General features: G+C 42.8%; 1 protein-coding gene across 3 annotated transcripts in view; it reads left to right on the top strand.

Moving 5' to 3' along the window:
- LOC121538007 (complement receptor type 1) overlaps positions 1 to 8,613 on the top strand; it is a 137,256-nt gene extending 128,643 nt beyond the window's left edge. For 2 of the 3 annotated variants that reach the window (XM_045207046.1, XM_045207041.1), the window contains 5 exons: positions 4,344 to 4,388; positions 5,085 to 5,126; positions 5,659 to 5,707; positions 6,115 to 6,189; positions 6,535 to 8,613. In XM_045207046.1, coding sequence (XP_045062981.1) covers positions 4,344 to 4,388; positions 5,085 to 5,126; positions 5,659 to 5,707; positions 6,115 to 6,175 — 197 coding nt within the window. In that variant the 3' untranslated portion in view covers positions 6,176 to 6,189; positions 6,535 to 8,613. The remainder of the gene's footprint in view (positions 1 to 4,343; positions 4,389 to 5,084; positions 5,127 to 5,658; positions 5,708 to 6,114; positions 6,190 to 6,534) is intronic. The other variant, XM_045207042.1, reaches the window with a different exon arrangement.
- The last annotated feature ends 18,073 nt before the right edge of the window (positions 8,614 to 26,686 follow it).

The following is a 26,686-nucleotide window of genomic DNA, read 5'->3' as shown; positions in this document are numbered from 1 at the left end:
TTTTACATGTTATGAGTGATTGACTAGCTGTCTGGTCCAACACCATTCTACTCCTCAGACCACACTGGCTGACTAAAGCATTTGAGGGATCACAACAGTAAAGTGTTTTGACAGACCGGACAAGAATAGTTAGTGGCCTAATTATATGTAATGTCTTTATAGCCCTTCTGACTACAACAAAGCCCCCCACTACCACTACTGCAGCTACTACAAAGAGAACCATAGTCCACGTTAAGAGCATTTTGATACTGCTTGGCACAATCCTAATCTAATGTTATTTATTTATTTATTTATATATATATATATCACACACACACACACACAGTTGAAGTCGGAAGTTTACATACACCTTAGCCAAATACATTTGAACTCAGTTTTTCACAATTCCTGACATTTAATCCTAGTAAAAATTCCCTGTTTTAGGTCCGCTAGGATCACATCACCACTTTATTTTAAGAATGTGAAATGTCAGAAATATAGTAGAGAATTCTTTATTTCAGCTTTTATTTCTTTCATCACATTCCCAGTGGGTCAGAAGTTTACATGCACTCAATTAGTATTTGGTAGCATTGCCTTTAAATTGTTTAACTTGGGTCAAACGTTTCGGGTAGCCTTCCACAAGCTTCCCACAATAAGTTGGGTGAATTTTGGCCCATTCCTCCTGACAGAGCTGGTGTAACTGAGTCAGGTTTGTAGGCCTCCTTGCTCGTACACGCTTTTTCAGTTCTGCACACAAATCTTCTATACGATTGAGGTCAGGGCTTTGTGATGGCCACTCCAATACCTTGACTTTGTTGTCCTTAAGCCATTTTGCCACAACTTTGGAAGTATGCTTGGGGTCATTGTTCATTTGGAAAACCCTTTTGCGACCAAGCTTTAACTTCCTGACTGATGTCTTGAGATGTTGCTTCAATATATCCACATAATTTTCCTTCCTCATGCCATCTATTTTGTGAAGTGCACCAGTCCCTCCTGCAGCAAAGCAGCCCCACAACATGATGCTGCCACCCCCGTGCCTCACGGTTGGGATAGTGTTCTTTGGCTTACAAGCTCCCGCCTTTTTCCTCCAAACATAACGATGGTCATTATGGCCAAACAGTTATATTTTTGTTTCATCAGACCAAAGGACATTTCTCAAAAAAGTACGATCTTTGTTCCCATGTGCAGTTGCAAACTGTAGTCTGGCTTTTTTATGGCTGTTTTGGAGCAGTGACTTCTTCCTTGCTGAGCGGCCTTTCAGGTTATGTTGATTATAGGACTTGTTTTACTGTGGATATATACTTTTGTACGTGTTTCCTCCAACATCTTTGCAAGGTCCTTTGCTGTTGTTCTGGGATCTATTTGCACTTTTCGCACCAAAGTACGTTCATCTCTAGGACACAGAACGCGTCTCATTCCTGAGCGGTATGATGGCTGTGTGGTCCCATGGTGTTTATACTTGCGTACTATTGCTTGTGCAGATGAACGTGGTACCTTCATGTGTTTGTAAATTGCTCCCAAGGATGAAGCAGACTTGTGGAGGTCTACTATTTTTTTTTCTGATGTCTTGGCTGATTTCTTTTGATTTTCCCATGATGTCAAGCAAAGAGTCACTGCGTTTGAAGGTAGGCCTTGAAATACATCCACAGGTACACCTCCAATTTACTCAAATGATGTCCATTAGCCTATCAGAAGCTTCTAAAGCCATGACATCATTTTCTGGAATTTTCCAAGCTGTTTAAAGGCACAATGAACTTAGTATTTGTAAACTTCTGACCCACTGGAATTGTGATACAGTGAATTATAAGTGAAATAATCTGTCTGTCAACAAATGTTGGAAAAATTACTTGTGTCATGCACAAAGTAGATGTCCTAACCAACTTGCCAAAACTATAGTTTGTTAACAAGACATTTGTGGAGTAGTTGAAAAACAAGTTTTAATGACTCCAACCTAAGTGTATGTAAACTTCCGACTTCAAGTGTATATACTCAGTCAGTTTATTAGGTACACCACCCGTTCACGAAAAAGGATCGCTCCTACAGACAGTGAGTCACGTGGCCATGGCTTGCTATATAAATCAGATATCGAGGCATTCAGTGACTATTTAATTGAACATTAGAATGGGCTAAACGAGTGACCTATGCGACTGAGCGTTGTATGATCATCAGTGCCAGGCACTCCGGATCCAGTATCTAAGAAACAGCAGCCGGGCTTTTCACACACTGGGCTTTTCACGCACGACAGTGTCTAGGGTTTACCGAGAATGGTGGGAAAAGCAAAAAAACATCCAGTCAGCGGCAGTCCTGTGGGCGAAAACAGCTTGTTGATGAGGGAGGTCGAAGGAGAATGGCAAGAATCGTGCAAGCTAACATGCAGGCCACAAACAGACAAATAATGAAACAGTACAACAGTGGTGTGCAGAACTGCAACTCGGAACGCACAACTCGTCGATCCTGGTCAGGGATGGGCTATTGCATCAGAAGACCACACCGGGTTTCACTGCTATCAGCTAAAAACAAGAAGAGGAGGCTCAAGTGGTCACGTGATCACCAACACTGGACAATTGAGGAGTGGAAAAACATTGCCTGGAACATGACGAGTTCAGTTTACTTGAGTGGCCTGAGCATTCCCCAGACCTCAACCCAATAGAGCACCCTTGGGATGAAATGGAACGGGCTGTTCGCAGCATGAATGTACCGCCGTCCAATCTGCAGCAACTGCGAGATGCCATCGCGTCGTCATGGAACAACATCCCTGTGAAATGTTTCCGACACCTTGTTGAATGCCCCGAATGATTCAGGCTGTTCTGGAGGCAACGGGGGGTCTGACCTGGTACTAGATGGGATCCCTTATTGATGTCACCTGTTAAATCCACTTCAATCAGTGTAGATGAAGGGGAGGAGACCGGTTAAAGAAGGATTTTTAAGCCTTGAGACATAGATTGTGTAAGTGTGCAATTCAGATGGTGAATTGGCAAGACACATTAATTTAAGTGCCTTTCGAATGGGGTATGGTAGTAGGTGCCAGACGCTACTGCGTTTTCACGCTCAACAGTTTCCCATGTGTATCAAGAATGGTCCACCAGCCAACTTGACACAACTGTGGGAAGCATTGGAGTCAACATGGACCAGCATCCCTGTGGAACGCTTTCGACAGCTTGTAGAATCTATGCTGAGGGCAAAAGGGGGTGCAACTCAATGTGTTGTACACTCAGGGTACTGTACATAGCCTAGCAATGGCTTTGCTTCTGACCCCTCATGCTCTTCTCCATAGCATTACCTAACCTACAGGAAATCAGAGAGTGCCTGTTGTACAGCTGAATGACCTGAATTCACATGTTTTAGTGTTGATAGAGAGAAGATATTATGCTAACACTTTGGCACCTAACACCTTAACTCATTGTATTAGCCTAACCTTTGATCCTTTGTGGTAATACAATAACCCAGTGGTGTCTGTCTGAGGCTTTGGAAGGACCTCAACACCAAGTTACATGTCATAGTCTGTGGCTGAGGTGCAGAATCATCATTGGTTCTGTGAAGTATACTCAGCCTAATATGCTCACTAAATTCCCCTAGTAATTTGTGTCCAAAGAGATATGCTTGTCTACACTTTCATTGACACTTGAATTATACATTCAAATTGAATCTGATTGGCATCCAGTGGTAGTTTATGGTGGCTTTTCTCCATCAGACTCTCCTTCACCTGAAACAAAGGATGGATTGTGATCTGAATATGTAACAAAGTACATGTCAAGTAGTCATGGAGAAAAACAACCCATATCAAATGCATGAAGTAATCATCACTCTGTCCTCACAAACGGCTGAACCCTATCTTGAGTTATGTGAGCTCTTGGCCTACCTCTAACACGGAAATAAACTATTGGATGTGTTGAAATGTAACACTAGTTTGTTCACTAGTATGCCATGCCACTAACTAGATCTGGAATGATAAACTTAATTCTCTACACCCACCATACCGATCACTTATCGCAGGTATTTTGCTGATATCGTTCATTTCGAAAAGTAGTCTTTACTAGAGAAATGTGGAGTTTGAAATGACATTTTTGCTAATATGGGTGATTTGTTAATCGGACAATTGATGGCTTCAACCATCAAACTAGTAGTTTAAAGATTGATGATAATAATAATATTTTGTAAAAAACAGTTACACATTGTTAACTTATTGTTCTATTGATCGTTATCACATAAATTCAGGAAATGCATCGCAATATGGATATTTTTTTCCATATCGCCGAGCTCTACCACCAACACCACCTCATTCTTTCACTACATTCTTTTGATTTGTTTTATCTAACGTCAGTTTCCTGTGTGTGTGTTAACCCAAATATCACTTCTTTATGTAGAAGAGCATGTACCTGGTCCCACTGATCAAACCCCGAAGCCCAGCGGTAAGCTATGCCCCAGTTGCTATCTATTGGTGTTGTATATGATGTAAGGATGGGCATTTGAAATTATTTCAGTATTCAAATAATATCATATTTTTTCGGATATCCGGATAGTCTAAATATGTTTTAAAGAATGTTATTTTTGTTTACGTCAATGGAGACTTGCTCGCGTGACTCGAGAGAGAATCAGGTGTGCTGCGATCTGACAGTCTGTGTGGCACAGAATTGGAGAGAGAAAGTAGCCAAACCGACTCGCGCTAGTTAGATAACTTAAGGCTGCAAAGAGTTTGTGTATCATGATTTCTTATATTGCCTTGACTGCATCAAATCATTGTTATGCTAGCTAGCTACAGTAGCCAGCTAGCCACAGTAGCCAGCTAGCTAACTAAAGTAGCTAGGAAAATTGAGGCTACTTTGCTGCGCTCCCTGTCAAATGTCTACAACTCCATTCATATTCGAATAACTGTGCCCATCCCTAATGTTGTTACAACCAATATTTATTACCTATTTGCTGTCTGTTGATGTTATATATGATGTTACAACAGTTAGCTATCACTCAGTTGCTATCTATCGATGTTGTACAGTATATGATGTTCTCTTTGATGGTTCAAGCAGTATTTAGGCAATTTAGTGATGACTCGCCTTCACTGCAAATTCATGTCACCTTCCTTCCTTCTGTGTATGCTTATTTATTTACAGACAACACTGGGTTAATAGCAGGCTGTGTTGTAGGTGTACTTGGTAAGTTGCAGCAGAAGTTGTTTTTGAATGACGAGCTACATGGATAACAACTATCAATCATGGAAGATACCATAGGCTATTGCAGTCCAACATTAGTGATGTAACATTAGCATCATGCTAATAAGTGGGAAAATGGTCAAATTCACAGAACTATTCTTCTGATGAAGAGATTCATTTAATTGGCAACTTTTTTGTTTTCAAATGAAGTTATCATTCAACAATTGTGTACTTGTTGCTGTACTATTAATTAATTTTCTAACATATACTCACCAATGTGTAGGCTTTTTAATACCTTGGGAGTATTTTGTTTCTTGTGCAGAACTGACAGTTATTTGTAATTTGCTTTTGTTACTGGCATACAGACCTATAACAATACCACTTGTCATGCCAATATTATTTTTCCATTATATTCACAATAAGGAAAAGGATCAGGTATGTTTTGGGTTTTAAAATGTATGCCAAGTAAAAATGAACTACTTCAGATGTTAAACAGAATAATACCTTATGGATTCATACTTCTTTTTCTTTCTAGTCGTACTTCTTTGTCTTGCGGTATTTGTATTCTACAAAGTTAAACGAAGGTAAGAAGTTCTCATTTCATTAACTAACATCCAACCAATGCTTGCTTCCAGTCATGGCTCCTCCCTCTTTTCTTCATAGCTCACTAAAATGTTTGGAGCTCAGTTTCATGTGTTCTTACACTCGCATCGTTGCCACCAATGGCGGTTTCTACCAATGCTGCATGATTTACGTTTGTAAAGCTTTCTGGTGTTTGATATCAATACACACGCAGACCAGCCACAGTAGTGGAGCAAAGTGAAGGCAATGGCCATGTCAGAAATGGATTGGTCTTTTAGCATTGAGCTGGTTGGTGTGTCTGTCATTGAAGAGGTCTAGATGGGTAGTCTCTTAGGTGGTGGGCAATGGTGGCGGTTTTCTAAGGGTGAGAAATAGTCATGATGACCAGTGCTCGACTTCTGGGTTACAGCTCTCGAAGTGGCTACTCAGGAAATGTGGCCACTAAAAACTCTGAAGACAATGAGTTGTAGCATCCTCGGCCATGGTAAGAAGATGGGCTTCAGAGCACACCATTTTTATTTAATTTGAGATAAGAAAAGATGGTTGGTATGTGATCGAGAATGAATTGGCAGTGAAATGCAAAATGTTTTGTTTTTTTGAAGGGTGAGCATGAACCTTGAACTGAAACATAATGATCTCCAACTTGGCTTCAAGCTGTCATGTTGTGGCAGCTATTCAGTCATATGTGTCAAAGTCCAACATATTTACCCAGTTTGTGTTCCACAGGTCCACGTTTGTTTTTGTTTAGCTGGGCAGATAGCTATTATCAGTATATAAAGAAATGTATTTTTGGGAGATGTTTAACTGTATTTTATTTCTATTTTTGTAGTGCCAAGGAGCCTACTTTACCTTAGTCGTCTCCTGCTAATTGAGAAAGGAGTCACGGAGAACTGGCTGCTATGACGGTGCCCCCGAATCAACTACCTTCCGCTTAACAATACAGCAGCCCCTCCCAGACACCGGGAATGGTTCATATCCTTTCAAAGGAAGCTCTATTACGTGATGATATGGAACTTCACGATGAAGAATGTATTGGTTCACTCCCATTTGGAAGCTTGTGCATAAGGAGTGGCCTAACTTGATTACTTAATCTAAGCCTGCTTTATCTCATTGCCTACATTCTGATGTTAAAATTCCCCCATATGTATGGCAGCTGCTCTTCAGGGCGACCATGCATCACAAAGCCAGTTTTACCCCCTCTGAAATAAAGACATTTAAGGAAATCTTATCCTTTGCGATATAAAAAAAAACCACTCACAATATATCATGCAGTTTAATATGTCATACCACCAAAGGTCAACAATGGTTTCATAGACCAGGTTGCAGATGTGTTGAACGTAACCTCGAGTTCATGAACAAAATCTGGTTCAAAGAGAATCAATGGGCTTTCACTAAGTTTAGCTCTAGTCATTGGCCTTGGACAAGTCTTAATTGTGTAAATATCAGGTAAATCTAAAAAGGTTGGTTTTATAAGGAGACCATGGAATTGATGCATTATACTTATTTTGTAAAGTGTGCTAGTTCTTTGAGGGATCAAGGACTCTGGCTCATGGTCCAGCTTCTGAATATTTATTTGCACTTAAAGCCTATGTGTATTGTCTTGGAGTTCTACTGTAGATAAGCCAATGAAAGATTTATTTAAAAAAAGATGTAAATACATTTTGTTTTAATGAGAAGTTAAAAAGGAAAAATACATGCCTGTAATGTTCCAATGTCTATTTTCAGAGATGAATCATGTTTCCGTGACACATTTTCACTCTAAACTGTTCTGGATTTGGGTGTAACTGGCTCACATTGAATGTGTAAGATTAATTCTGCCGACTGATTTAAGCAGATTGCGCAAATGTATTGGAGATCTGCTTTTCAACCACTTGTAATATAACATCCACCATACCTAACAGTTGAATTACTGCCTTGAGTAAATTTACAAAGTGATGTTCACAATAGTGCAAGACTATCTGGGTCGTGGTGTTCTATAGGCAGGACACCTGCAGCTCTCAGTAATATCAGGCTCAACTTAATGTGTTTTGAATGTTCAAAGTGCTCTGGATTCTTCACTATGCCTTAGCAATGGAAAATACCAAACATTCTGCAGTTGTACCCTTTATTTAATTTGTATTATCTTGACAGACATTTTCCACTGCCCTTTTTATTCCATTGCTTGGTTGTCTCTTACAGGCTGTCCTGTTTTTTCTTTGTTAATGAAAATAACAGATGTAATATGTTGTGTGAGATCTAATAGCACTTGTGTGCATAAAACTAGTGGTTGCTTCATATGAAACCAGGTTCTTATTTATTATGCTAAGAAGTTTAGAAAGTTGCAAATAAAAGTGTAATGAAGAATATTTTTAGAGTTGGATGTCTATTGTATAGCCTACAGTAAATTTGAATTAGCTTTATTCTGGTCAATGTACCCTACTAAGCAGAGCGGTGTTCAACATAACCAAACAAGACAGCCACATTTTTAATGCTTTTTACTTGCTATGTTTTCAAAATGGAATGCAAATCATGTTCCAGAATGTCATCTTTCATTTGATCTTTGAAACCATTATTTCCAACAGAGGAGCACATTGAATTAACAAAATGAAGTATTCATGTGTTTTTGAAGTATACTGTAGTGGCTCTATTCAATCTGTATCGCTGAAGCGTTACATATTGCGCAATATAAATGTAAAGGTAATTTCCGATTGGTCAACATGCAGCGTTTACTGTTAATGCAGTCTCTGCTAAAGCTGGAACAATGTCTGTACTTGTGTCTTTGGTTTCAGTGTGTCTGTAACCTGTTAAATTCAGTGTGGAACCACTTTAAACTGGTATGTTGTGGTCAGCCAGTTATGAAACATTTTTTGCACTTGTTTGATTAACTTAATGTACCAATCAATTAAACGGCAATCATTTTTAACATGAACCTGCGTCCTGTCTTTGGCCATGCATTACACTTGTTACTGTTACATTATGCTGTGTTTGGGTCATGGCAGTCCTTGGTTCTTGACCTACTATTTACACATCTCAGATTGGTCTGTTATCTTGCCAAAACTATGAAAATGCTCTGGTTGTGAATATTTTTTTTCGCTGAAGGAAACAGTCACACACTGAAGATCCTCCTCTAGTCTTCGGCCGGGTACAGGTCCTTCACTGACTGCACCTGGTTGGGCACGGCTGGCTTCCTCCACTCGCATTCCACATCCGTATGGCTGATATTGTGAACTGCCAAAATAGGCTGCATGGCTACACTTATGAGCTCCACGGAGGCATTCGCATGTGGTAGAGAGAATCCCCTGGTCACCTATAGACCTGCCAAGATGGATGTTAACTGCCACATGCCTTTAAATGCATGACTGAACACCTTGAAATGCATTTGTGTAAGAAATGTGCTATATAAATAACGTTTTATTTGATTGACATTACAGCTGTAGAATATTTAATAAACTGTCATTTTCACAAGTGCAGTTTTTGGGATTTTATCACTTATCATATAATATAGTGGGAAGGGTCCTATAAATCAAGACTGTTAGAATGCATGGACAGTGGGGAGAACAAGTATTTGATACACTGCTGATTTTGCAGGTTTTCCTACTTACAAAGCATGTAGAGGTCTGTAATTTTTATCATAGGTACACTTCAACTGTGAGAGACTGAATCTAAAACAAAAATCCTGAAAATCACATTGTATGATTTGTAAGTAATTAATTTGCATTTTATTGCATGACATAAGTATTTGATACATCATAAAAGCAGAACTTAATATTTGGTACAGAAACCTTTGTTTGCAATTACAGAGATCATAAGTTTCCTGTAGGTCTTGACCAGGTTTGCACACACTGCAGCAGGGATTTTGGCCCACTCCTCCATACAGACCTTCTCCAGATCCTTCAGGTTTCGGGGCTGTCGCTGGGCAATACGGACTTTCAGCTCCCTCCGACGATTTTCTATTGGGTTCAGGTCTGGAGACTGGCTAGGCCACTCCAGGACCTTGAGATGCTTCTTACGGAGCCACTCCTTAGTTGCCCTGGCTGTGTGTTTTGGGTTGTTGTCATGCTGGAAGACCCAGCCACGACCCATCTTCAATGCTCTTTCTGAGGGAAGGAGGTTGTTGGCCAAGATCTCGCGATACATGGCCCCATCCATCCTCCCCTCAATATGGTGCAGTCGTCCTTTCCCCTTTGCAGAAAAGCATCCCCAAAGAATGATGTTTCCACCTCCATGCTTCACGGTTGGGATGGTGTTCTTGGGGTTGTACTCATCCTTCTTCTTCCTCCAAACACGGCGAGTGGAGTTTAGACCAAAAAGCTCTATTTTTGTCTCATCAGACCACATGACCTCCCATTCCTCCTCTGGATCATCCAGATGGTCATTGGCAAACTTCAGACGGGCCTGGACATGCGCTGGCTTGAGCAGGGGGACCTTGCGTGCGCTGCAGGATTTTAATCCATGACGGCGTAGTGTGTTACTAATGGTTTTCTTTGAGACTGTGGTCCCAGCTCTCTTCAGGTCATTGACCAGGTCCTGCCGTGTAGTTCTGGGCTGATCCCTCACCTTCCTCATGATCATTGATGCCCCACGAGGTGAGATCTTGCATGGAGCCCCAGTCCGAGGGTGATTGACCGTCATCTTGAACTTCTTAAATTTTCTAATAATTGCGCCAACAGTTGTTGCCTTCTCACCAAGCTGCTTGCCTATTGTCCTGTAGCCCATCCCAGCCTTGTGCAGGTCTACAATTTTATCCCTGATGTCCTTACACAGCTCTCTGGTCTTGGCCATTGTGGAGAGGTTGGAGTCTGTTTGATTGAGTGTGTGGACAGGTGTCTTTTATACAGGTAACGAGTTCAAACAGGTGCAGTTAATACAGGTAATGAGTGGAGAACAGGAGGGCTTCTTAAAGAAAAACTAACAGGTCTGTGAGAGCCGGAATTCTTACTGGTTGGTAGGTGATAAAATACTTATATCATGCAATAAAATGCAAATTAATTACTTAAAAATCATACAATGTGATTTTCTGGATTTTTGTTTTAGATTCCGTCTCTCACAGTTGAAGTGTACCTATGATAAAAATTACAGACCTCTACATCCTTTGTAAGTAGGAAAACCTGCAAAATCGGCAGTGTATCAAATACTTGTTCTCCCCACTGTACCACTGAATAAATACATATTGTGCCTTTGAAGATTTGTCTCTGGTCATTAAGCTACAATACAGGCTAAACAGTCAATTCTGAATGTCAATAGATTTGGATTAATTGTCATCAATGACAACATTCTAGAACTGAGTTATCACTCATCTAAGTTGGTATTCGGGGGTAATCTGGCTAATGATTATGTAATTGATTAAGTGTCCCTTTCCTTGTAGAATGTTGGAAGCAGTATAGAACACATTGTATTGCTAAGATGCTCAAACGTAACTTAATAGCTACAATCACCGACACAGGATAAACTTTATCCCTCATGCTGAATCAAACTGGTAAATTGCCCTTCACTATAGCTGCACTTCTCCACATGGCCAGACTTATAGTGGTCTTCGCCCCTTTTAATGCTCCTATGCTCATCCTTGAAAAATGCCATAAGGTCTGAAATAGACAGCGAAGTCAACATACTGTACAAACAAGTATCTAGGCTAAGTAAAACAGAATGGTTTTTTGATCTATTGCTCTACTAACTAGCTAGCTAAAGTGTAGTCTGGCTAGCTAAGACAGAGAAAGGGGACGGAAAAGTTCAACACTTTATTCATTACATTTCAATACAGTACATGGATTCATCATGGACTGGGCACAAGTCTCTAATTGCGCTGGTGAACGGTAGCTGGCAGTGTCGGCTAGAGATGATGTGCAGGAGTTTCCTGCAGGAATTTGTAGTCTTGCTGAGGTCTTCTCTGTTGCTAATTAGCATTTCGATCTGGGCTTCCTGGTCTGGTAGAAATTCAACCATTTGCAACATTTAGCTCATGCTTCACATCTGGTGGTCTTGTAGAGTGTCAACCATTTTAAGCCGTGGGCTTCCTGGTCTGGTAGAAATTCAACCATTTGCAACGTTTAGCTCACGCTTCACGTCTGCTGGTCTGAGGTGTATTTCGTCACAAGGCTTTTTATGCACTCGGGGTAAAAGGGGCGTTCCATCATGTTTGTGCTCATCTGGGCGTGGCCAGTGACTGGGGAACAAATCAATATGGAAAACAATCATCTCATCTAGAATGCTAAAATCACATTGTTATCTTCACAAAAGTATTATTATACTTAATCATTTGTTCTATTCAACAATTAGATGCAAACCTCATCACTGGGAAGTGTACCCCCCCAGAGATACAGTTATGTTGTTCCACCGTCTTTATTGACATCACAACATAGTATCGAATTTGACATGATTGTTCTTTAAGTCCCTACCAACCATTTCCCACATTCTTTTAAGTAGGAATATTGTTTCATTATCCACTTTTGGATGTTGGAGTCTTGGCGGGAAGACTTCCTTTGTTAACAAAGGGGTCCTTTCTCCCAATACTTCATGGCAAGGAAGAGAAAGTCTGCACGGTATTTACGACCAGTAATAAAACTGGCCCCCAGGAAAGGGGGTGTTCAAACCTTTGCCTAGCCGGCATGTTTATCCTCAACCCATGAGGGCAAGTCATGACAGTCCCCCTCTGGTGGTTCAATCTTGGTATTATTATGCAAGTTGCAACTCACCATAAAAATGACCACGGGATGTCCTGGTTGTGGATTATCGTTGCGGTCCCCCTCTGGTGGTTTACCTTGGGAGGATCTCTGCAAGCTGCAGGCCACCACAAGAATGGCCAGGGGATGTCCTGGTTGGGGATCGCTGTTGCGGTCCCCCTCTGGTGGTTTACCCTGGTAGGCTTTCTTCCAACGGAGCAGGTATGAAGGACTCTATTTCATAGCTATGTTATCCCCGGAGGAGCTAACCTCACGACGGAAGTTCTCTATAAGCACTGAACCAGTCGTACGCGGTGTGATCATGGTTCATGACTTTTAATAACTTTCCTCCTGAATGGAGGGTTCTATTTATTAGAGGCATGTCTGTTAACCATCAGAAGAGTGTTTTGGGGGATTCCCTTCCACGTGTTGCAATCTGAGTGACTACTAACTCCTCTGTCGCTTTTGTCAAGGGCCATTTGACTTGTTAGGTTTCTAACCTTCTTACTGATTGTGGCTGGACTGACTGTTGCTGGCATTGGAACTGGTACTCAAGGGGACAAGCTATCCTCCTGATTTATTCTGAAATGTTATCCTACCGGAATACATGATTAGAGCATTTTCCTAGTTGCATTGTAGTTGAAACTACACATGGCAAGGAATGATTATTGTTGCCATTTGTTTTGTAGGTGGAAAGTCCACTGGACTTCTTTTACGACCAGTGTGGTAGACCTCAGTGATGTTTCAGATGTGTTCTAAGGTTATCCCCGTCGAGGGGCTTGTGCGCTCCTCTCTGTTCTCATGGGGAAGTTTACAACTAGATTTCTTTCCTGCTCTGGCGGTCTCGTACAGTGTTGCACATAGTCTCAACCCGCCACCCCCCCCGGTGGGTGTTGGTGTCCGTGGCACAAACGAAAAGGTCGGACCCTTTGTACGAGTTGTCAGCAGCCGCGTGGTTAGTAGATTGGCTGTAACCATTCAACCAAATCTCCTGGTGTTTGTGCTTGAAAACGCTCAGTGGCTGTCGTGGCCTGTCAGTCACCACAGCGTCCGTGTGTGGCGACCGTTTCAGTACCTGCGAACTGAGACGAGGATATCTATATTTCTGCGATATGGCACAGTATTTCACCAGTGGGACTCATCGGATCAGTTGCGGGACCGACGCTGTTAGTTCCATTGTAAGGGGTTTCAGTCCCCCTCAAAGCGGAAAATGTATCATCGGAAGCAGAGTACACTGCATGTCGATGCTTTTATTCCTGAGACGGCCGCAGTGCTTGCGGAAGTGTCCGTAGGACAAGAAAAGTTAATCTCAGCTACAGTATCGCATGACTCCAAGGAGGAGGGACGTGGCTCATGCACAGAGACTGCTGGCTTGAAATCATGAAAGGACTGGTCAATCAAGTTTGCTGATTGAATGTGACGAGATATTGTAATATCTCCTTGGGTCAGATGCTTCACAGAGAAGTGTAGAGACATCTTTTTCGAAAGGGTTTCTTTTGATATATGCTCTTTGTGGATGACTGTGTCGCAGTCAGCGGTAGGAGACGACAGTATGGTCAGTGGAGACGGCATGGTTGCCTGTGACCATACTTGGTTGGTCTTCCAATCCATCAGAGGGATCAACCGATCCATAAAGTCTACTCCAAGTAGCAGGGGTTCACTTTCGAGGCTGGTAACATACACAGGGTGAACAAGCGATACGTCTTGGAAGTCTTATTTCAGCATGAGTCGCATTGTGAGAGGCAAGGTAGTCTGGGTGAAACCTCGAAGTAAAGTATTGCATCGTTCCGTTTTCAACAAACATTTAGCTTGGTTCAAAGCCCTTTTGAGATCATTGAACAACGTTTGAGAGATTAGCGATATTGTCCAGCCCGAATCAATTAGCGCATGACAGGTTAAGCAGTCCTCCAGGACTGTTTCCAGGTATGGGCTGTTTGAGTTGCGTTTTGTGGTCATATTCCCCACAAAGTGTAGTGGTCATTCGTAACGATGTGATGTGTCATTTCTGTTCATGGTGGAAACGGATGGACTTATCGGGTTTCGAGTGGAATTGGCTCTTGTGATGTGTTTGACCTTTTCTTTGCAACATTTGTATCAGAGACTATAGACAAAGCTTGTGGGCTCGTGTCTTGATCGAGCGGGCCCTGGATAGGGTCTGGAGTGACAGCGGGAGTAATTTGACTGTTAGCGTCCTTGCTAAGGGTGTTCATTCTGGCAGACCTGTTGTCTGGCAATTCCACGTCTAGTCATAGTGACTTGTCTTTTTCCTGTTTATCAAATTCTTTCCGGTTCTTTATTTCTCTTAGCAGAGCTTTTAGCGAGTATTGGCATATGCTTCGGTCGTCATTGAACCCTTTTTCACCCTTGTTACCCTTGTGCTCTGACACTTTGGGTGGATTGGGTGCAGGAACATAGCGATCCGGTTGATTGTAGCGGGAGTCGTTTCGCTGGCGACGTACTTTACAGTTATTTCGACCATGGTGGGTATTGGTATCGTGGTTTCGTGGTAGAAACAGTTGTTGTACTTCATCTCTTGACGCTTCAATACCTGATAATGCACCCTCTAACTGGAGTGAGTGCTCCTGTTCAAACTCTAAAATTGAGATGTCAGGGCTCTTAGCGCTGCACACTTTTGATGCCTCAAAACCTGTGCTCGCAAGCTCTCTGAGTTCTGAGATTGGCAAACCAACGTGGGTTGTAGGACCCAAGTAGGTAATGAAGGTGGGATACATGTTCGACAGAAGCATTTGTTTGAATGGTAATAGCTCTTCCATTCCTGTTTCAGTGAGTAGGCCAAAGTAAGCTGAATGAAGCCTATGATAGTAAGCTTGTGGGTGTTCATTCCGAGGTTGCTTGACAGTGTTAGCCAGCGAGCTGTCGTGTTTACGAGTCACAGAACCACTGAATTCTACTTTCAAGGCCGTGGCAAATTTAGCGTAGTCGTTTTGCACGTGTTGCTATTGGAGACGAATAAACCTTGTCACGTGTCTATTCGACGTTCATTTCAATAAGTAAAGCCTGTCAGCACCCGTAGCGTTCGGGTAGCCATCCAAGGCATCCTCTATGTCTGCTAGTGGCTGATCTCCTGAGTGGCGCAGTGGTCTAAGGCACTGCATCGCAGTGCTAACTGTGCCACTAGAGATCCTGGTTCGAATCCAGGCTCTGTCGCAGCCGGCCGCGACCAGGAGACTCATGGGCGGCGCACAATTGGTCCAGGGTAGGGGAGGGAATGGCCGGCAGGGATGTAGCTCAGTTGATAGAGCCAGGGTTGTGGGTTCGATTCCCACGGGGGGCCAGTATAAAAAAAAAAAAAAGGTATTCACTAACTGTAAGTCGCTCTGGATAAGAGCGTCTGCTAAATGACTAAAATGTAAATGTAAAAATGCTAGGAACGTCTCAGTGTCGTTTGGCTTACCTGGAACGGGGTCAAAGGTTTTTGACGAGTTTGTCAAGGCGTTCCGTGCCAAGTGCGCGGGGAGGGTTGGCTTCATCCTGTGGGGAATTGTGGGCCGAAAGGCCAAGAGGAGAAGCGAAGTTTTGGCTTTGTTGGCGAGGAGGCGCCATATTACCCTATGCTGAATGGCCAAGAGGGGAAGACTGAGGGACATCTGCGAGATGCTAAGTCTGAAACCTTCTGTCATCTTCACTCCTTTGTGTACTGAGCTCCGGTTGCGAGCTTGGTTGCTTAACTGGGTAGTCACGCTGTAGCGCGTGACTGTTCTGGAATTCCTCCAGATGGTACCTAAGGGTGGTATTCTGCTGCATAGCAGAGTCCACTTGGGCGCTTAGAGTATTTATTTCAGACACGTGAGTTTCACACTTGCTCCGTTCGGTCTCATACTTATCTGACATGGTTTGCGGGTAGAGGGCTTGAGTACGGAGCGAGAGTTTCAGTGATGAGATTTCCTCAGCTTGCTTAGAAATCAATATTTCCATCTTCATCACCTGAGTTCTCACATCATTCTTTTGTTCAGCGACTTCAATGCGTTTAGCTGATTTGTCATCCTACTTGGTCATGGTGTTTATTAACTGATCATCTTTGGTGTGCAGCATTTGGACTAGAACATTATTGCTTTGAGTAACGTTAATCAAAACTGCATTTATGTTATCAAATTGCGCGCTCCTGTTTGCAGATAACTCGTCAGATTTGTCTAGTTTGGCGTATTTAGTTTTGGCTAAATCGAGTTGTTCCTGTAGAAGACGATTTTGTTGAAGAGTTTGTGCTCGTTCGTCGTCATAAGTTTTTGCAATTACTTTTAATTGTTCAGTTTTCAAACGCAGTACCTCGGTTAACAGAATGTTTTCCTCATCTGCTTTTGTCATTAGTTTCCTGGTTCTTTACACCTGTCCCTTCATATCAACCATTTCTTGCTCGTGCTTCAGCTGTGCACTGGGTATTGGACCGATGCCAATCTCTGATGGCGATACATCAGGGCTAAACTGGAGAGAACCTTTACAAGGCCTGCGCCCAATGGTTGATTTTGGAGAGCGTTTGTCGCAATTTCTGCAGTTTTTCCGCTAATGGCATAATTAGGGTTGGTATCGCTGCGGAGGTCAGCGATCAATCCTTTTATGGGTGAGGGTTCACTAATTAGCGGGGGAGTGGGGACCACCCCCTCTGATAGCTTGCACATTATTAAAGCATTTTTTTGTGTTTTTTTTTTCAAAGTTTGAGTTTTCAGTTGTTGGATGCTGCAAAAATGATTTAAATCTATTTATAGACAATAATGAACCATCACTACTGCATCAGTAATGTGAGAGTTGGACGTGAATGAATTTGCAAAAGCAAATTGGATTGATTAATCAATGTTAATGATTAATCATACCTGTATAGGCTATCTGGGAATTCAACTTTAATTAACCTGAAAGCGTTGCTTTATCTAGGTTAATATGGAAAAGTTTAAATTTTGTCTCCTTTGTTGAACCAAATCAATTTGGATCTTATCCAAATGATCAACCTGAAAAGGTATGTTCGGCAATTTAACTTATTAAATTGAATGAGACAATGATATCCAATCAGTTGAGATTAGGGGCTACATTTATGATATCCAGCCAGTTACACTATAAGAACACGTTTTGCCCTCAGATAGAATATTTCTTTTCATAAAAGAAATACTTGCGCTTCTTCACCACTAGGGGTCACTAATCGCAGAAAGCTGAACTCGAAGGGAGTACCGAGGTGCGGGACTCCCGTCGGCCAAGACGGGGATTTCAACGTGACACAGGAAAAACAAAATGGCTGCTCTCCCTTTGTTAGCTTAGCATATAGTGCAAAGCTAACCGTTCTTATACTTGTTTTAAGCACACAACAGGATCCCATACACTACAGGAAGGTGGTTACTAGGGACATCTCACATTCAAACCCATTCGGCATTCTCTTTGCTAGCACTATATTACCAGAACGCGCGGGAACATTAGAGATACGCCTGTGGCCTACCCACGCTACCGAAGCACGATAGGCAGATAGATAATAACTCCGGCCCGGTCAACGAATATATCTATCCAAATTTCTATCATTGCTGGCCCTATGTCCTCGCTCTAGAAATTAATACTGACCGAGTCAACTGGCTCCTGAGACGCGAGAGACAGAAGAAATAGTACCCGTTTGGCCCAATATGTCCTGGCTCTTAGCATTCAGTAATTCACTCTACACACTGACTTTTCGTAAGATATACAACACCGGAGGCAAACTCTTGTATCTTGTTCAAATGGAAACACACACACCTCAACAAATCCTGCCTATGGCTCTAATGGTGTATAACGTAACCTGGGTGTATAACGTAATGTGCTGCACAATTCATATAGACTAAATTCAACAGTAAGGCCTCATTATATCTTAGATTCCTCGTCGCAGGGGCTCCAATATGTTTGGATTCCTCGCACGGGGGCACCAATATGTTGTGACGTTACTTACTTTAATGTATGAGTGTTATTTTTCGAATCACCTAACTATGTTTAATTGTCACTCAATTAAATTAATCATGTAACAATTAACTCATTAGGAATTTGGGGCACCACGGAAGAAGTTGTTTAACGAGTTACCATCTCCCGAATTAAACTCTTAGAAGATATATATGTTATCGATAAGACACTTATCAAATAATTACCTCTTTCAGTCTCCTTCTGAACGTCGCATAATCCTTGAACCTGCAAGAACCCTAACCTTATTGATGAATCAGCAATACACAAATTGGCTTAACTATTTATTTACTAACTAACTAAATAATAACACAATACAAACACACACACACACACACACACACACACACACACACAACTAGGTTATTGATTACTAACGTTATGAAATGAAAACAGGTCCCTAGTGGACTGGACTAACATTAGCATGAATGCTTGGGTAGAAGGAGGGTCAGAGTGAAGGCAGACCTGTCGCCAGACCTCAGTCTTAAGGGGGGCATATGAAATGCATGGGAGGGCAGGGCACAATTATTATTAGCCTAGAGTACGTATATTTATAATAATCGTATACTCTATTTGCGCAGCACATAATCATCACATTAAACATAACCAACAGCAATATGACCAGGTAGCCTATAGCCTACACCACATTGCTTCTATGTAATGTTATGAATATCCATAAAACACTTGACTATACAACATATTAGATGTAACACCAGAAGCATCTCTCAAACATTGCATTTTAAAGCAGTCAACAGAGGGATATGCATTGCCATGAGACACACACACACACAAACACGCATATACACACACACACACACACACACACACAGAGACTTTGAACCTACCGGTACCTTGAGTGGAGGCAGCACTGTCCTCTCTCCAGTCCCTCCTGTCAGTACAGCGGGAGGCAGCGTTTCTACGAGCAGAACCTCCTCATCAAAGTATCCTTCCACTCGGACTTAAACTTGTGAGTGAGGTCCTTTTCAAAAGCAAGCTGAATCAGCTGGGCCTTGCGTCTGTGCAGCATACTGCGCCGATGCTCTGAGAAGACGCTTTTGAAAGTGGAAAATTAGTTTTCACACATTGCTGTGGAAGCCCCTAAAGTTAGGGCAAGTGTGTAGGCTGTGAGAACAGTCGGCATAGCCTGGAGTGCACAGTTGAATGTGCTGAGGATGTTGGCTATTGTCCATTTTCCATCTTCCATCTTCGGGGGGAACCGGGGTGTCATTTTCTTCACCAGGAACTCACAAGCCACAGTATATTCAGATTCAACCACATCAGTTCCAGCTAATACCAGGAGAGGGGTTACCTTTGATGGGTCCAGGAAATTATCCTCGGCCTCTGGGTTCAAAGCAGCCAGTGCGCCAATGAGCTCGCTACTGCGCTCTCCAAAACGCGCATTAATCTCTCCTTGCACAGCATCGATAACACTGTAAAACAATCTCATGAACTCAGTCTTTTCATCTATGTCACTTTGTGGCTGACCAACTGTTTCTTCAACTGCAAATCCGCGGAGGTTCTTATTAATTGTGCGTCTTCTCTTGCTTGGACCAGGGTCGGTCACCGGCACAGCCTCGGTGGCCGATGCTGGAGGAGCGCAGAGATCCCACAGTGCAGAAAACTCGTTTTCTGTGCGCAGTGTCTTCACGCAGTCAGAAGCGCTGTTCACAAGTGCCACCGCAGTGAACAAGTCCATATCTTCGGCCTGTAGTAGTCTGTTAGGCGGCTCGAAAAGTGACAACCGTTTCATAACAAGGTGGGCAATGAAAAGAAAACTGCGCTGCGTAATGGCACGAAGCAGCCCCGTGGCCTCGACGCGCACCTCCGCTCCAAGGCCTCGTGTGTTTTCCACCTCGGTCAGTAATGTGGATATGTCGTGAAAACTCTTCACCACAACTTTGACCGTTGTCAAGTGGCCAGTCCATCTCTGGTCCAAGAGACGTTTCAGGGTATCGCCTTTGTACAGAATAGCCATGGTTGGCTTCCTGATGAAGTTGTACAGTATGTTGCATACTCCAAAAAAATCATCGACAGCTGCTTCACTGGACATGGCATGAATCACAACCAGATGAAGTTGGTGATTAAAGCAGTGAATATATGGTATGTTACGATCCAGCTTGTTTTGGAGCAATTTCTGCACACCACCATGCCTGCCAGACATGAGTGATGTGCCATCATAAACTTGACTCAGGATTTTGTCCGTGCTGAGTCCGGCGCTGGTGAGCTCATCAATGATGACACCTGTCAGAGCCTCTGCATCACCTTTCTTAGATGTGGCCATTACCAAGAGGCGCTCACACAGACCATAGTTTTTGTCAACAAAACGCACAACTACAGATATGTTTTCTTGGCCTAAAGCAGGGGTGTCAAACATCCGGCCCACGGGCCGGATCAGGCCCGCAAACGGGTTTAATCCGGCCCGCGAGATGATTTTGTAAAGTATAAAAATGAGCTGCAATTTTTCAATAAAAGAAACTGCTGTTCCAATTGTGTCCACTGGATGGCGCAATAGCAATTGTGTTAAGCAAGCAAACTGTTTATACCGGGGCAGAGCAAATAGGTCAAGCAAGTGCAGCCAGTCCGGATGAGCTACTTTGTTTTGCCCGCGATATTTATTACGGCTTCTACTTTTAACATTATGTGCTTTGGCACCCTCATTGCCCCAATATGTCTCTGTCAAAAAAGAGAAAAGTGGACGCAGAGTGCAGAGTGTTCCAAGAAAAATTGTCATCCTTCTATTTATTCACGGAGTTGAATGGGAAAGCTGTATGTTTGGTGTGTTCACAGCATGTTGCAGTGCTGAAAGAATATAACCTTCGTCGCCACTATGTGAGTCTTCATGCCGACAAATATGACAACTTTCAAGGACAGCGGAGAAGAGAGAAGGTGAATGAACTGTTGGTGGGTCTGAAGAAACAGCAGTCTGTGTTTACTCACAGCCGAGACATCAGTGACGCTGCAGTGAAAGCTAGCTACCTCATTGCTAATGAAATCGCAGTGGCTTCAAAACCATTTAGTGAGGGTGAATTTGTAAAAACATGCATGATGAAGGCAGCAGAGATTGTGTGCCCTGAAAAGCACCTGGCTTTTGCAAATATCAGCCTGACAAGAAACACAGTTGCAGACAGGATTTCCGATCTTTCAGTGGATTTGGACAGCCAGTTGAAGCAAAAAGTAAAGTCATTTATTGCGTTTTCGGTTGCAATTGATGAAAGCACGGACATTACAGATGTTGCACAACTGGCCATTTTCATCCGCGGAGTTGATGACACATTGACCGTCACCGAGGAGTTCGTGGAGTTGGTGCCGATGACAGACAACGACAGCAGCTGATATTTTCACTGCACTCGTCGGCACGCTGGACAGGGTCGGAGTGGACTGGTCCCGCGCTGTCAGCCTGGCTACAGATGGTGCGCCCTCAATTATCGGGAAAAAAGCAGGCGTTGTGACAAAGTTCAGAGAGAAAGTGCAATCTGCAAATGGAGGACGTGATTTTTGGACTTTTCACTGTATTTTGCACCAGGAGGCTTTGTGTTGCAAGTCATTAAAGATGGATAACGTCATGAAGGTGGTCATCCAAACTGTTAATTTCATCCGATCCAGAAGCCTGAATCACCGTCAGTTTGACAGCCTTCTCAGAGAGAAAGACCACATCTATGGCCTGCCATACCACACTGAGGTAAGATGGTTAAGCCGAGGTGCTGTGCTGAGGCGTTTCTTTGATTTACGAGAAGAAATTGAACAGTTCATGGAAGAAAAGGGCAAACCAGTGTTAGAATTTAATTCCGCAGAATGGATGCAGGACCTTGCATTTATGGTGGATGTTACAGAGCACCTGAATAACTTGAACAAACAGCTGCAAGGGCGCAACAAAGTTGCCACGCAGTATTATGACAGCATACGTTCTTTCAAGTTGAAGCTGTCATTGTGGGAGACGCAACTCGCCGGTGGTGATGCAGCTCACTTCCCCTGTCTGAAAAATGTGTGCGCGACCCAACATGTGGCAGACATGAAGCGGTTCAAAGATAAAATAACGGGACTGTTAAGGGAGTTTGAGCAACGCTTTCAGATTTTTGGTGAACTGGAGAAAGACTTCAAAGTTTTTGTTCGCCATTCACCTTGAATCCCTCTGATCTGCCCGTCAGCATCCAACTTGAAATAATAGACTTGCAGTGTGACTCGGATTTGAAGGGCAAATTTGCCGCAGCTGGCTTGGACACATTTTATCAGAATCTCTTGCCAGGTTACCCCAACTTGACAGCCCTCGCTGCAAAACTGTTGTGCATGTTTGGAACCACATATCTTTGTGAGCAAGTTCTCTGTAATGAGCATAAATAAAACAAAGCTGAGCTCAAGGCTCACGCACAAGCACTTGAATCACATCCTGAAGTTGGCTGCCACTCAGGATGTGACGCCTGATATTGATGCGCTGGTGAAAGCTAAAAGATGCCAGGTATCAGGAGTCAAATAAACTATGCAACCCCACTTAAAGTGCTGCATGAGACACCCTGATATAGTTCCGTGATCTGTGATATACTTCTGTGAATCACTGAGGCATTGTGTGTTTGTGTGTTGTTTGTCCTCAGAATTTCTAATAACTTGAGGTGTTTTATGATTAATAGTGATGTTGTGCTTTTGGACACACTGTCCTCAGGCTCCAGCTTTATGTTTATATGTTTTTATGTTGATGTGCTATTGTTTTTAATTTATTTTATTTTATTTGTATATTTAACCTATTCTTGACTCTGTGGTTCTTGCACTTGTTTGGGGAACAGGATTTCATTATTTGTATCTACATTTCTGCCTGAGAAATGACACCCTGATATAGTTCTGTGATCTGTGAAACAGTTCTGTGAATCACTGAGGCATTGTGTGTTTGTGTGTTCTTTTTCTTTAGAATTTTCTAATAAACTTGAGGTGTTTTATGATTAATAGTGATGTTGTGCTTGTACTATTTTGGACACACTGTCCTCAGGCTCCAGCTTTATGTTTTATGTTGATAGTATTAAAACAAAGAAAACAATCTGAAGTTGTTGTTTTTAAGTTATATATACCATGATTTTACCGGTCCGGCCCACTTGGGAATAGATTTTCCTCCATGTGGCCCCTGAGCTAAAATGAGTTTGACACCCCTGGCCTAAAGGATCCCGTGTGCCATCCACTTTAATTGAATACCAGCTATCGCCGACTTGTCTCACTATCTCCTCTGTCACGAGTTTGCTCATCATTTCGATAATCTCGTTTTGTATCTGTGGGCTGGTATAGCGTGCATTCTGTGGGATTGTTTTTGTAAACCGTGTCAGTTCGGGATCTTTGCGCATGGTGTACTCAAAGAGAGACAAAAACAGCCCCATTGAGCTATTATCATCTAGCACACTGGCAAAACCAGCATTATCTCCACGTAACGGCAATTGATTCACCACTAAAAACTCCAGCATATCAATTACATGTAGTATCTGTTGCGAGCCTGTTGCTCTGAATTTAAGAGAGTGGAAATCTCTTTTCCTGTCTCTACGTTTTTCTGAATCTCTCCACATTGCTTCACAGGCTAAATGTTATTTTGAAGCTGCATGCTTATTTAAGCCCTTGCCTGTTCCAATTGCATGTTTCCAATCATGAAATCCCTTAATGGAGAAGGTCGCGTCCGATGATACAGATTTGAATTTCCTGCAGGCATAACAAAATGCGGAGTCCTTTTCCACCGAGTACTCAAGCCAGTCCCTGTTCAAATACCAGCTAGAGGAAAATGATCGTTTTTTTGAACCAAACATTTTGACTGGATATTTCCTCAACACAACCTGTTTGGGTTTGTCCATGCCGAGGTCACTCACACTGATTCAACAGGCAGTTGTGGCCCAAATGCTGCCAGAGTCGCGGTTGCACTTGACCTGCAGGTCCTGCCAGGCCCAGGGTCGGACTCCACGGAGCTACTAGCATCAGGCTCAGACTGTCGTCCAGGGTCTCCTTCAACTACAACATCAGGAGGCGTCGGTGTCGTATCCAATTTGGCAGAGGAGACTGTTGGTGGGCTTTTCAACCACTTACGGATATCCATGACGAACTGAAGCGAGTAAGCCGGCGAAAACTCATCCAGCTTTCAAAAATGCGCGGTGACTGTTGAGCGGCTACACTGACGTAGGCTACGTCACGTATGTAGCCGAACTTTCTTTTTATTAAGGCCGTGATAGGCTGTTGCAGTGTAGATACCCATCAATCAAACAAAATCACACCATTGTTTCTTTATATTTTTAATGTTTTAATGATAAAGAATGCAACATTAATGCAACACAAAATTAGCAACTATTATAATATAAAATTAAAGTACTTTTTTAAAGAGATCTTTGCCTCAAGTGGTGGGGCACAAGCATTTTGGGGGGCGGGCCATAGGGGCCCTATGGCCCGCCCATAGCGACGGGTGTGGTGGAAGGGAGAGAGAGATTCAAACTATCGTGGTTACTTTGGAAACTACGCTCATTCGGATTAGAAATGCAACATTTATTTACGTGTAGCTGTCCTCAATAGTTGAGTTGATGATGTAGGACTCTGATTTGCCCACCAGAGATCTCAATGTCCATGGTAGAGTTTCTGGTCGTAGTAGTGGTTAGAATGGATACTTCAGATGTACCAGCGGTTGTCTGAGAGGGATAGTCCTCTCCTCTCGTGTCTATAGTGAAAGTTCTCTAGACGATTATACATGCCAGCTGTAGACTGAGATAAGGTCTAGTGCATTGTCTTCTTCTTCACCTCGTGTAGAGGTTGAGAGATTCAGAGTTTCTAATTTCAAACGTGTGGACTAACGTCTCACGTTTTCTGGTCTTTCTGATCTAACCATTTTGTAACGTGTAGCTTCAGCTTCACGCTTCTTGGTCTTGTAGAAATTCAACCATTTGCAATATCCGGCTTATAACGAAGTATGCTTGGTCTTCCTTTGGTAATGGAGTTGTAGTTTTAAACCATTTGCAACATTTAGCTCATGCTTCACATCTGGTGGTCTTGTAGAGTGTCAACCATTTTAAGCCGTGGGCTTCCTGGTCTGGTAGAAATTCAACCATTTGCAATGTTTAGCTCACGCTTCACGTCTGCTGGTCTGAGGTGAATTTCGTCACAAGGCTTTTTATGCACTCGGGGTAAAAGGGGCGTTCCATCATGTTTGTGCTCATCTGGACGTGGCCACTGACTGAGAACAAATCAATATGGAAAACAATCATCTCATCTAGAATGCTAAAATCACATTGTTATCTTCACAAAAGTATTATTATACTTAATCATTTGTTCTATTCAATAATTAGATGCAAACCTCATAACTGGGAAGTGATGTTATGTTAAGTGATGTTAACAGAGATACAGTTATGTTGTTCCACTGTCTTTAATGACATCACAACATAGTAACGAATTTGACATGATTGTTCTTTAAGTCCCCACCAACCATTTTCCACATTCTTTTAAGTAGGAATATTGTTTCATTATCCACTTTTGGATGTTGGAGTCTTGGCGGGAAGAATTCCTTTGTTAACAAAGGGGTCCTTTCTCCCAATACTTCATGGCAAGGAAGAGAAAGTCTGCACGGTATTTACGACCGGTAATAAAACTGGCCCCCAGGAAAGGGGGTGGTCAAACCATTGCCTAGCCAGTATGATTGAACCTTAACCCATGAGGGCAAGTCATGACAATGGGGAGCGTTGCTGCACAGCTATTTTCAGGTCTCTCCAGAGATGTTCGATCAGGTTTAAGTCTGGGCTCTGGCTGGGCTACTCAAGGACATTCAGAGACTTGTCCCGAAGCCACTCCCGCGTTGTCTTGGCTGTGTGCTTAGGGTCGTTGTCCTGTTGGAAGGTGAACCTTCGCCCCAGTCGGAGGTCCTGAGCGCTCTGGAGCAGGTTTTCATCAAGGATCTCTCAGTACTTTGCTCCGTTCATCTTTGCCTCGATCCTGACTAGTCTCCTAGTCACTAACGCTGAAAAACATCCCCACAGCATGATTCTGCCACCACCGTAGGGATGGTGCCAGGTTTCCTCCAGATGTCATGCTTAGCATTCAGACCAAAGAGTTCAATCTTGGTTTCATCAGACCAGAGAATCTTGTTTCTCATGGTCTGAGATGACTTACAGTCATGCACGCATGACTGTAAGTCGCTTTGGATAAAAGCGTCTGCTAAATGGCATATTATTATTATTATTATTTGTCTGAGAGTCTTTAGGTGCCTTTTGGCAAACTCCAAGCTGGCTGTCATGTGCTTTTTACTGAGGAGTGACTTCCGTCTGGCCACTCTACCATAAAGGCCTGATTTGGTGGAGTGCTGCAGAGAGGGTTTTCCTTCTGGAAGGTTCTCCCATCTCCACAGAGGAACTCTGGAGCTCTGTCAGAGTGACCATAAGGTTCTTGGTCACCTCCCTGACCAAGGCCCTTCTCCCCCGATTGCTCAGTTTG

The sequence above is a fragment of the Coregonus clupeaformis genome, chromosome 24 (assembly GCF_020615455.1).
Source record: "Coregonus clupeaformis isolate EN_2021a chromosome 24, ASM2061545v1, whole genome shotgun sequence".
Lineage (NCBI taxonomy): Eukaryota > Metazoa > Chordata > Actinopteri > Salmoniformes > Salmonidae > Coregonus > Coregonus clupeaformis.
Note: the sequence above shows the minus strand (reverse complement) of the source record. Positions and strands in the feature narration are given on the sequence as shown.